The 12,648-nt window shown below is 35.8% G+C and overlaps 2 protein-coding genes across 4 annotated transcripts; both read right to left on the bottom strand.

The window, feature by feature from the left end:
• Positions 1 to 5,105: 5,105 nt before the first annotated feature.
• On the bottom strand, positions 5,106 to 8,560 carry LOC105134740 (probable NAD(P)H dehydrogenase (quinone) FQR1-like 1). 2 transcript variants are annotated; one of them, XR_844049.1, is made up of 3 exons: positions 7,666 to 8,560; positions 6,303 to 6,615; positions 5,106 to 5,612 (listed from the first exon to the last, which is right to left on the bottom strand). XR_844049.1 is itself a non-coding variant. In XM_011039271.1 (2 exons), exons 1-2 carry the CDS (start codon positions 8,211 to 8,213, stop codon positions 6,357 to 6,359), a joined length of 807 nt encoding a protein of 268 aa, XP_011037573.1. In that variant the 5' UTR covers positions 8,214 to 8,559; the 3' UTR covers positions 6,003 to 6,356. The 2 variants fall into 2 exon arrangements, 1 of the variants encoding a protein (XP_011037573.1); XM_011039271.1 differs by lacking the exon at positions 5,106 to 5,612 and having other exon boundaries at positions 6,003 to 6,615; positions 7,666 to 8,559.
• A 356-nt stretch (positions 8,561 to 8,916) lies between these two features.
• Positions 8,917 to 11,912, bottom strand: LOC105134739 (deSI-like protein At4g17486). 2 transcript variants are annotated; one of them, XM_011039269.1, is made up of 5 exons: positions 11,725 to 11,912; positions 11,569 to 11,605; positions 10,331 to 10,583; positions 9,942 to 10,229; positions 8,917 to 9,584 (listed from the first exon to the last, which is right to left on the bottom strand). In XM_011039269.1, the coding sequence occupies exons 3-5, from the start codon at positions 10,539 to 10,541 to the stop codon at positions 9,340 to 9,342; spliced, it is 744 nt and encodes a 247-aa protein (XP_011037571.1). In that variant the 5' UTR covers positions 10,542 to 10,583; positions 11,569 to 11,605; positions 11,725 to 11,912; the 3' UTR covers positions 8,917 to 9,339. The 2 variants fall into 2 exon arrangements, with proteins under 2 accessions (XP_011037571.1, XP_011037570.1); XM_011039268.1 differs by having other exon boundaries at positions 11,569 to 11,911.
• Positions 11,913 to 12,648: the final 736 nt, after the last annotated feature.

Genomic DNA, 12,648 nt, shown 5'->3' with positions numbered 1-12,648 from the left:
GTACCTATACTCCACAACAGAATGGATTAACCGAGTGGAAAAATCAACTATTAGAGGTAGTGCGTGCTTCCCTCTTTGGTATGAACATGCCAAGATTTTATTGGGTTGAGATTGTTAAATCTGCTGCTTATATCATCAATAAAACACCCTTTTGGGTCCTGGATTTTCAAACACTCTTACAAAAACTGCAATCCTTACTCCTAGTTTCCCATTTTCCCAACCTTGAACTCTAGATTTTTTGTTGTACCGTGTTTTTTCACATCCTAAAAACCTTACATAACAAACTTGATTCATGTGAAAACATTATGTATTTATTGGTTACTCTAATCTTCAAAAAGGATATAGGTGTTATAATCCCTACACTCGCAAGCTTCATGTAACGCTAGATGCCTCCTTTTATGAGATCATACCTTATTACTCTTGGGGATTCTCTAGCCATTCTCTTCAAAGGAAGAGTTTAAGTAAGGAGAACGAGGCTTCAATGGATAGAGGAAATGAGGAGTTTATCTAGTTAGAAACAAAAGTGAGTGAACAATTAAATCAACAAGGCTTTGATCACAACAATGATGTCGAGAATGAATCAACATAGGAGGCTCTACCCTTTCTTGATATAACTAAATCACCATTAAAGTTTCCCTCATCTATGTTAGAGAATAATATAAATTATATCTTAGGACCTCACCTAATAGCTCAAGCTATTAGGTTAAGATGGTTCTTTGACATGATATCAGAGCCTTGATAACCAAGTGGTCACGAGTTCGAATCACATCCCTATTTATTTGATAAAAATCAAGTACAAGGTAATATGGGTCTGTGCAAGTTTCAAACCCGAAAAGTTTTCACTTGAGGGGGTGTATTAGAGAATAATATAAATCATATCTTGGGACCTCACGTAACGGCTTAAGCTATTGGGTTAAGATGGTTCGTTGACAGTCTACATCATTACTCGAATAATCATCCAAGAATGTTCCTCCTCATATAAGTCCTATGATTAATAAGTCTAATGAAACATATTGTCCTACAGAAAACTCAACTCCTAGATATCCATAAAGAATGAATAAAGAAGTTCCAAAAAAAAACAATATGAACCTGATCTTGTAGTCAAAACCAAATATCCAATTAACAATTATACGTCCTCTCATAGGTTGACTATGTCATATGCACTTATGTTAATCAATTTTCCATAATTGTTATTCCTAGTAATATGCATGATGCATTGGCTAATCAAAGATGGAGAAAGGCAATGAATGAAGACAATTGGATGCAAATGGGTGTTCACTATGAAACTCAAACTAGATGGTAGTATTGACAGGTATAAAGCTCTATTGATTGCAAAATGAATTATATAAAGGTATGAGGTAAACTATTAGGATACTTTTGCACCAGTAATAAAGATTAATACTATTCATATTCTTATATCTATAGCAGCAAATCAAGAGTGAGAACTACCACCTGGGTTAATAGTGGTTCATGTAAAGGTAAAGTCTGCAAACTGAAAAGTCATTGTATAAACTGAAATAGTCAACTAAAGAATGGTTTAGGAGATTCTCTGCTGCAATGAAGGAGTTTGGCTATAAACAAAGTAACTTCGATCATACTTTATTTATAAAACATAATGAAGAAAGAATAACCATTTTAATTGTGTATATGGATGATATAGTCATGACAAGAGATGATCCATATGAAATGAAAACCTTAAATAAGTATCTAGTTACTAAATTTGAAATAAAGGATCTTGAATAACTTAAATATGTTTTAAGGATTAAGGTAGCAAGATCAAGACAGGGAATATCTCTCATACAACAATAGATCTTCTAACTGAAACTCAATTGCTTAATTGCAAACCAGTAAAAATGCCCATAGAGATGAATCATAAGCTAGGAATTTTTCCATATCAGGATCCAACAGACAATGATTGTTATTAGTGATTAGTTGGAAGGCTAATCTACTTATCCTATACAAGACCTGATATAACATATGCGATAAACGTGGTAAGTTAGTTCATGCATGCACCAAGTAAAGAATATATGGAAGCAATCTATTGAATCTTACGGTACTTAAAAGGTGCTCTAGGAAAAGTATTGTTGTTCTAAAAACAAGTACCTTTAATATTAAAGAATATATAGATTCTGACTGAGCAAGTGATCAGACGACTAGAAAGTCCACTTCTAGTTACTTTACATTCGTTAAAGGTAATCTTGTCATTTGAAAAAGCAAGAAACAAAAAATAGTAACAAGATCAAGTCTCCAAACTGAATCTCAAGTGATGACTCATGATGTATATGAATTGATATGTATAAGGAATACACGGAGGGATTTAGGTATTGAATATACTAAACCTATAAATCTCTACTATTATAATAAGATAACTATAAAAATCACACAATAAAATCCTGTTCAATATGATTACACTAGATATGTTAAGATTGTTCTTCATTTCATCAAGGAGAATCTTGATGAAAAAATCATACAATTTTTATTTATATAATTTAAAAGTTAACTAGCTGATTTGCTCACAAAGGTACAAAGGTAATTTCAGAAAAAATATTTCATAGTATAATTGATATGTTGGGCATAATAAATATCTATACACCAACTTGAAGGGGAATATGCACAGTGAGTTTTATTAAATATTAGATTGATTCTCTAATTAATATTAGAGATACAGTTAGTTGATCAATCTGGTATATATACAAATATAATCCTTTTTTTATTTTCCTATTTTGTCTCCTAATGTTTAGGAGTAATTGTACCTATATATTGCCTCACTTTGGAGAAGAATAATAGTAGCGAGGTAATCTACATAAACTCTATTATTTTTAGAAAGACCTGTATTAAGTTTATTCAACATCGAATATGTTGCAGCTAATTGCGGTTCATGGTGAAAATCATAGTTTTAAAAACTGGTTCGAATTAATAGACAAACCTGGGACTATAATTAAGTCAGGTTGAAGAAAAACTAAAAAAAAAAAAAACCTGGCATGTTAACTCAGTAATTCAGTTACAATTCATTGCCTTTTATTTTTTTTATTAAAAAAATTGTTTTAATTTAAAAAAATTAATCTAGATAATCTAATTAAAACTCAAAATCTGAATCTTGGATCAAACCGAGGTCTAAAAACTATGATAAAAATAAAGAAAGCTGCTATATGCATAGCATAAATTTTATTAAAAAAGGACTGTTAACTGTAACCACAAAGTTCCCATATAACCTTCCACACAAGAAAAAGAAGCCCCTGTTCGGTACGCGGGCATAAACAGCGATTCTCTGATTGATATACCTGGACGTGGAAAACAACAAACCTAAGAAGTAATTCAGGCAGCGACCCCGAAAAACACAACTAATGTTTCTTTTGGTTCGGGCCAGGATTTAGCATAGCTGTACAGTTGACAAAAGCAGGTTTCAGTAATCTACAACCACGGGTTATTATTTCTAGGTGAAAAACCCGTCAATAAGACACTCCAATCCCCAGATGGCCATATAACCCGTCGATAAGATACTCCAATCCCCACATAGCCATAGCCATATAACATTCTCAAGACAAGAAGAGAACGAGTCTAATAAGCAAATAGCCTATATACTAAAAACTCAAAAAGTTAGGCTTGTAAACTAGTTCATTGACTTCGTTCAACTTGTTCAAACCACAAGTATCTAACGTGATTAGGGCACGAAACTGTTCTAAATTCTACTATTTTATTGCTCCCAGAACAGCGGCACAACGACAACAGATCTTTGCGTGGAGAAAAGTGTTGATTCTACTAAGAACATGCTTAAATAGGTTTGATAAAGAGCTATTATTGGTCAAACCAATAAACAAGTTTGAATAAGAATTATCTAATAAAGTCCGTCTTTGGCCCAGTTCAAGCTAAACCAAGCCAAGTGTGCATACCTAAAAGCTCTTATCAACTTGTCCATTGCCGAGCCAAGGAGCTATAGGTGATTCAAGAATACAGCTGAATGGTTACCGAGAACTTCAGAGACTAATATTTCAGATTCTAGAAAGATGAGTAATGGCAGACGACCTGAATGATTCTGTAACCTGACATCCAATGATGTAATAGATAAATGACTTTGATGGAAGGATTTAAAAAATGAAAACAGTGAAGAGTGGTTTAGAGAGGAGCAAAGCCATAGAAAACGCAGCACCATAGGAGGAGTAAGCTGCTGGTATAAATCTCTAATATCCATTGTCTATAGGGCCGGACTTTTGAATCTGCAATTCAATTTTCAAAAACCCACGGATTAACATTAGCAGCTATGGCAAAAAAAGACACCATACCTATTCAAGTCTCAACAAATTATAGTACTGTCAGTATTGCTGAGCTTAGCATGTTTGTTGATCAATTTGATTAAAGTTGGCTAGATTCAAGCTATTTTGCCATTTATTTTCCCCTGTTCGACTGTAACTTCATCTAGTAGCATAGGCAACATATGAAAAAGATGTACGGAGCACATGTTACAGTGTTTGTCCAACTAATTGTAAGTTAACAAGATCCCAAGAAACCACCTATCAGGCAACGAAAGGCAAAAAATACAGCAGAGATCAAAAAGGAAATGCAGGTTTCACAAGAACAGAAACAGAAGATTATGTAGACAGGCGTGACAGGTCACTGCAGAAGCCTGCGGTCTAATCCATTGGAAATTCCCATTTTAAGGATATGTAATTCAAAACGTTGGCTTCAAAAACTAATAATTATTTTGGACACTTATAAATTATCAAATGAACTTTTGGCACCATCCAAAAATCTTCAATGTTTGCTCAGTTAAATCTTTGTAGGTGGATTTTGCACCTTCCTAAAAGCATTAGAATTATTCTTTTCCCTCTGAATTTCCAAGTGAATTAAGTTGAAAAGTACACAATAATGGTTAAGAAGGGGTTCCAAACAAAAGGTGTCATAAAAAATGCTGACCATGAAGAGAAGAAAATTAGTTAGCTGCTTTGATGGGGATAAGCTTGTATAACCAAGTCTTTGGTACTCGTCTTGAACTGGAAAACCCCGCAAACATCTAGAACCTTGAAAGGTGTGGAATAGAGTCCCTTCAACGCATATAGTTATGAACTGAAAACTTAAAAAATGGATTAAACCAGAATACATGCATATTCATCATAATCAAATAACATACTTTCTTATCCGTTGACAATTTTCTCAAAAAATATGGGCTTATCATGTAAAACTGCCCTTGAACATCATCTGGCACATATCGTACCCAGTTCCAATTTAGTTGATGCTAGTGCTTTTGTGTGCAGGAACCCAGCCATGAGGATCCCCTCAATCAAGATGCTGCGGCTGTCTTAAGAGATAACCCCAAATTATTTGAATCCAATGTGAGAAAGTCAATGGCTGGTGGGTATGTGGGACAAGCCTTCCTCCCTCCCTCAATCGCTGTATCTAGTTGCTGCCTGTCGATGGAAAGTGTCAACTTCAGTGCATGAAGGTTCAGGAGATTGTAACTTTGGTCATATATCTCTCCTGATGGGTGTTGATCCTAGTTCTCAAAATATTGCAATATCGTTGTGACGTGTCTGTGATACTCCCTGGGGTTTTACTACCCTCATCCATGATTTGAATCGATCCTGCAGCATTGATCTTCATAGACTAGTCATGTATATCTGAAATAGCACAGCTGCAACAATTTGAGTTCTTGCTTTAAATACATGGCAGTGTCAATAAACAAAGCAGTGCTGCTGATCTTACTACTAGGAGCTCTCTTTAGACTTCTGCATTTTGAATTAAGATACAAGGAACCCTTGTCGATTTCGTGTAAAAAAAAAACAGAGCAGAGTTTTGATCAGGACACAAAACTGTTCAAAATTCTACTATTTTATTAGAACGCAGCCCAGTGGTGGTGACTCATTTAAAACTACTCTTTCTATCTGCTCAGGGTGGCTAATGATTTAGGGAATCAAATTTCATCAACGGTTCATATATAGGGTAAATAGCAAGTCGTTCACATTGCAAGACTCAGCAAAATGCTTAAGATAGAAAACACAGGCAAGTCATAAGCAAAAGGCGGGCTAAGAAACACAACCTCACAATTTTTATTGATCAACGATCAATTTGGGTGGACAATCAAATGGTTCATCTGAAGAAAAAACGATACAATCAAATGGAAACTCCAAATCATGTAGAAGGATCCAACACTCCGAAGAAAAGGGGAGCCAGAAGCTGGGAACCAGTGAAGAATGGGCACGGAGTAATGTTAAAATACTACAGAATAAGCTCTTAAGTCCTAAGCTGTCTAAAATCTATGCACACGTGTTACCTATTCAAACACAAGAGAGAGCATGCACGAGATCAACCTATAAAAAAAGGTGGACAATAGAGATGCAAAATGAATGTTGGTTTTAGCAGCACTAGTTGTGTTTTTCACCAGGCGCCAGTGAAAAGGGCCTTGCAAATCTTTTAACTACTGTAGCCATGTATTTTCCCTGGTGCTCCGCAAGAGCTAGTTCTGTTGCACTTGGCTCTCTTGTGCCATCTCCAGAAAGGACTCCAGCACCATACGGAGATCCTCCTCTAATGGAATCCATTCTGAACATTCCAGCTCCAAAGGTGTAACCGATAGGGACAAAGACCATCCCGTGATGGACTAACTGAGTGATTGCTGTCCAGCTGCAAAATGAACAAAAGAAATAAATTTGATGAGAATTATAAATTTTCACACTGCAAAAAGAGGTAAGTTTCCCTAAAATAAGTGCATCCTATTTGTTCTGACTGCATGTCCTTTTTTAATGCAATTTGAAAGTGAAGTAGGAAACTGGGAAGTGCAAAATCCCAATTAGGGACCTGATATCTAGTCATCAGGAAGACATTTTTATGGAATTGGATCAAGGGTACTTCCTAAGCACCTATAAATGCAAATGCAGTTCCTTAGCAAGACATTCTTGTGGCACCTGGTAACTGCTATACTTGGCAAGCTAACAATCTAAGACCTATGAGAAATCCCTTCATTGTCGGTATAAAAATATTTGACAGAATGATGTTTGGGAAAGCTAATCAAACTTTCACTATCCGTCTCCCCACCAAACGAGCTATAAGTCAATAAAGAATTTATTGAAAATCACTAGTCAATTAGGGAATAAAGTCCAAATATAAGCTGCATCACCAAAATTTCTCATAAAATCACTACTGAATTATCTTGAATATTTCAAGGCCTGCGAGAGTAAATCTTCCTACAAACACTCCTTTCTTTTCTTTTTTCTCAAAATCACTTCTACCATACAACTTTCTTTGAGCTATTAGCAATACTTTCCCAGTCAGTTCCTGGAATTGAAAGTCCCCTGATTCCAAATAACTTCTTTCTGATAATTTGCAGATAGTAATTTCAGGATCAATTTACTGACCCGTGCATATGTTCATGACCCTATACCATCACAAGTATTTGGAGGCCATACTCAATAAAATCCCATATTTTCTTGTTTATATATATAAGATTCATGTCTAATGTGCTATCCTTAAAAACCTTGTCCACTCCTAAATATATCCCATTTCTCCACACCATAATGAACGTTTTGTAAAGAATATTGATTGTAATCTTTCCAAACTAATACACCAACTTGATCGCATCAAATTATAGCAAAACAAAAGCCATTATGTCTCATTAAATAACCAAAAAATCAAACATTTCCCAAGATAACACAATCAAATCAAGCATTTACTTACGCAGTGGTCTCCTGCCCACCACCCTGTGTGCCGGTGCTCACAAAGAACCCAGCAGGCACACCAGCAAGCTTCTGCTTCATCCATAACTTATGAGTCGAGTCAAAAAAAGCCTTCATTTGAGCTGCCATGGACCCAAATCTTGTAGGAAATCCAAACAAGAAGCCATCAGCATTCACCAACTCATCAACATTTATCAAAGGCACATCATTTCCTTTCTGGGGTACCTTCATTTGCTCTAAAGTACCCTGTGGCAAGGTCTCTGGGACCCTATACAAAACCCCTTCAACCCCATCAATGGAATCCACGCCTTTCTTTATTCTTCTTGCCATTAACTCCACATGAGCATACATTGAGTAAAAAATAATAAAAATCTTGCACTTTTTAACTGCTAGTGTGGGATTATATTGAACTGGGATTGTTGTGTTTGTGGATGTGATTTGGTTTTGTGAGGAAATAGCAGAGCTTGTTTCTTGGAGGGAAGGTTCTTGATCAGGTACCTCTATAGGTAGTCTTCTCTTGCTTGGTACACACCCACCACCTTTACCCATATCATAAAATTCAATAAAGAACCTGAATTTCTGATCAAGAATTAGAATTCTTGATTTCTTTGTGTGTTTCTTGAAATCTTAAACTGGTCAAAAGATTGGATAGTTGATAAAGTTAAGGGAAAGATTAACTTTTTGTATCGCCCTGATTAATGTACAGCATAAACAGGAATATAAACAACAAAGATGAAGAATTTGTATGTCTGGGTCTTGGTCTTTGACTTTATTCTTTTCTTGGCTGATCTTGCTGGCATTTTCATTTCTGTCCATATAATATGTGCTTCTTGAAACGTTGTCGTAGGGTTCTGAAAGTAACAACAAAGAGCACAGGTTTATTCCCTCTTGCCTCGCTCCACCATTCTTTCATTTTCTTTCAATTTTCTCATTCCTCTGTCCTTAACGCATGGTTTACTTTAGGATGTCTTGAGATAACCTTTCGCCTTTCTTTGACACGGGTTAGACTCCATGTTCAGTTCTGTTTGGTCTACTTGAATTACTTGGTTTTTCAGTTAAGTGTCCCATTTTAATTGGTTAGGTTACAGGCCCCGTAGACCTGTAGGCTAGGCTATGGAGTATGGAGTATGGAGTCATAAGTTTGGTTCATTTTTAACTTATTTTATTAATTATTAATATCTCTGGAAACCTTGCTAGTTTCGAGTCTTTCTACTTTATAGTAGGGATTTTTCTCGGTGGAACAGAGAGCAACTTAAGTTGTAAAATAATGAGAATGAAATTTAAGGGCAATCAGCACCAAACGAGATTACAAGAGGAAACTTTTAGCCGCAAAAATAGCACATGTGGCCAAAGTCAGCAAGAGCCTGAAAATGACGAGCTCAATGTAATCCGTGGACAACTGAAAAATCCACATCAGTTAATCTCCGCCAATGCAGACAGGCTTTGCATAACATCGGAATACAATCTTAGAAGAGAACGAGAAAACTCCTGGGAGGCAGCCCCCGCAGAAACACAATAAGAGGTGTAAAGTCATCTATTGTAGCATTCAAAAACAACAAACTAGCACGTATTTACTTTCCACGAGAGTTGTGGGTAATAGAAAGATGTTGGTATCCCCAAATGCCCAAAATTGCAAAGCCACAACTGGATATCTTTCTATGGAATAGACTTACTTTTATCCTTCCTTAATCGAACCCCTTCTGGACCTCTTCAGCTCCCATGGTGGTAGGCAGCCTTTGTAGTGAGAGTGTAGAAACAATGAAGACATGGACACTTCCCTTTGGGGCATTGATATTGATGAAAAGCAGCTGAAGGAACTTCTTAGCCTCTTCTTTTCGCTTTCACGTTCTTGATAATTAGGGTCATGTTGTACTTTAGTGGCTTTAAGGGCCTCTGGGAGTATACAATTGCAGAGTGAACCTAGAGAAAGAAGTTAACGAGTGAAAATAGGTTCAATGTATACAATAGATTATAAGGAGAAACAGTCACGAGGGAAGAAGCAAGGTGTATTAACACCCAGCTCGCGTAAATAATCTCTGATAAATATGATTGAACTTTTGTTTCTTGTTGCTGTCAAAAGCTACAAGAGATTACCTTCATGTAATACTGAAGATATGACAAGGAGATGAGAAGGCAACGTCCATAAAATGATAAAAATGCAGCATAAGTGTTTGGGTGGGTTCAATTATCAACAACAATCAACTGATGAGAAGTATTTAAACCTGATGCAAAAAATGGCACAAGGGGTATCATAAAGGAAAGTTACTCATCCAATACCTATTCTTGCTAGTCGATTCACCCATTTCGGTATTCGGTTCCCAGTCAATTTGTAACATGTATCCTCACAGAAGTGGTTGCAGTTCTTAACAATCAAATGATATGTATCACCATTGTAATTTGCAGATTGGAGCTCCATGAACTCTCTGACTTGTTTGGGATCTAAGATCGTTGTCCCCATGAATATTGATTTCCTAAACTTGAAACCAGGGCACTGTCGGGGTTCAACCTCAAAGACACCGCTTGATGGGTAGTCATGGGCTCCGAAGGCATATTCCACACCATAGACTGTAAGCATGCATAAAGACACCAATGATTGCATTTTATTAAATATGTGATCTATTCGAAGAGAAGGCAATCAGCAGCAATGTGTAGCAAGTCCTGCTAACCTTCCACCCCAGAGTGATAGATACCAAAGCCTGCCCAGTAGGCATAGCCATTAATGTCTGTCAAGTCATACACATTCAGGTAGACAGGCGTGTTTCCTGGGCTATAACCTGATGATTTAACTTCTGGGAAGATGCAAAATCCTGTGACTGCTTTGCCCCTGAAACAAAGGGGCATAAGAGAGTGCCACCCATTCTTTGGTCGTGAAATCATGTTTTAAGGATGAAACCAGGAACAAGTCTACCTATTTCTGATCTGCAAATGTGCACTCAGACATTAACCATTCCATATTAAGGAAAAGATGGAAAGAACTGAAAAGAATACAGTAACCAAACACAGTGCAATTAACCTTTTGCATAGGGTGTGAATGATGAAACCTCATGGTATTGACAGAGCGGAAAAGAAAAGTGCTGTAATTTACCCATAAATAACTAATTGGCTATATCCTCTCTCAGACAAAATTAGGGTCGGAAATGAGTATCTATTTAGATAGACAGAACTTGACTAATCAGGATACACGAGCATTGGATGACTGCATTGATCAATACAATTTTATTTGGTTCTTCATCCTAACTTATTGCATTAACCTGCGAGTCAGATATGAACAATAGATTCCCTACACCAGAGGATCCCAGATCGTATGAGTAAACCTAAAGTGCTGCGATTCATTAGCAATGACACAAGTAAAAAATCACTCATAGAGTAGTAGACATTTATCATTCCAGAATTGTGACAAAAAGAAAGGACAATAGGATGTTTCCCAACAAAAAGATTGCAGTAATGAAAAATCAACTAAGTCGATCTGCTGCACATAATTCTCAAAGAAAATGGCTCTTTCAAGGAGACAGATCAGGCCAACAAACTCAAAAAGGAAAAGCCAGGTACACAACCACCACTGTTAACAAAAGAAGAAAACATTGACCGTGAATACTACAAAACAAATCTCGAAATTCAGAACTCGAAAGAACACACCAGACTCATTAAAGGAATAAAACGGAAATCCAAGAAATCAAAATCATTGTGAAGAATTATGAATCAAAGAAACTAACTTTCCTTACTAAAGAAAAACAAAACAAACAAAACAAGAACTCACAATCCGCGAAAGAAAAGCAAACAAACACTTCTCAGAACTCCACGAAAATAATGCAAACCCGTCAGAGAAAGTTGGGAATCGGAGGCACATTGCAAGAACAAAGCAAACCCATGATAGAAAACTGAAAAACAAATAGACCCACTTTACCTGACTTTAGAGGTTATCCATTCATGAACCATAGCATCTGTTGACAAGGGAATGCCACAACAAAACTGCCATTTGTTTTATTTTAAGGGTCAGAAATTGAACAAAATTTACTGGGTATGCAGCGGTGGTGAAGCAGTGTGTGTCAGAGACCCATACATTTGTTCCCTTTTTGTTCTTGTCCTGGAACTGACAGAAATGAAAGCTGGAGTCAGCACAGAAACTGCTGTCCCTTCTTGCAAGTCCAGTGAGGAAAGAGAGAAGAGTCAATAAAGAAAAGAAGAAGAAAATAATAATAATTGATTATCAAATTTACTGATAAAGGTAAAGGTAAAAGCAGATGGGATGGGACATGAGGGTTGACTGCATTGCTTTTGAAAATCAGACAAGACTCCCCTATTTTCTCCAGCGCTAGATGTCTGATTTATTAGTTAAAAGTAATTAATTACTGGAAAATAAGTCTCTTATGGTGTTAGCATTTATTTTTATTTTTTAGTTTATTTTTTTGCATTTAGTACCTGAAAAATTCTCAATATTACTTACTTGAGGTTCTTTATTATTTTATTTCTTAAATTCTTAATAACGTAACGCCACGCTGGATTCTCCCTAGTTTAAAAAATTCATAACGTTTTTTTTTAGTGTTATTTATTTTATAATTTAGTCGTTTGTATATTTACTACTTATATATTTTTACTTTCACATTTATTTTTTATATTTTAAGAAATTACATGGGCTAAATTATATAATAATTTCGATTGATAAAATTTAAAATATAAATTATAATTTTTAAAATATTTAAACTATAAAATTCAATAAACAAAAAATCACCCCAAGAAGTAACCGATAAAAAATGAAAAAAAAAATTAATTTAATTTATTGCGTTCTTGCCATGAGGGTTAAATTCACAAATGTTTGCCAACTTTCACTGAAACTCCTATATTTCAATGCCTACCAGAAGACCAAATATTTTTAAAAAAATGAAAACAAAATTTGAATTGAATTTATTGCGTTCTTGCCATTAGGGTTAAATTCACATATGCCTGCCAACTTTCACTAAAACTCCTATGTTTTAATGCCTACCAG

This window comes from Populus euphratica, unplaced genomic scaffold, assembly GCF_000495115.2.
Source record: "Populus euphratica unplaced genomic scaffold, PopEup_1.0 scaffold91.1, whole genome shotgun sequence".
NCBI lineage: Eukaryota > Viridiplantae > Streptophyta > Magnoliopsida > Malpighiales > Salicaceae > Populus > Populus euphratica.
This window is presented reverse-complemented; position numbering and strand designations above follow the sequence as displayed.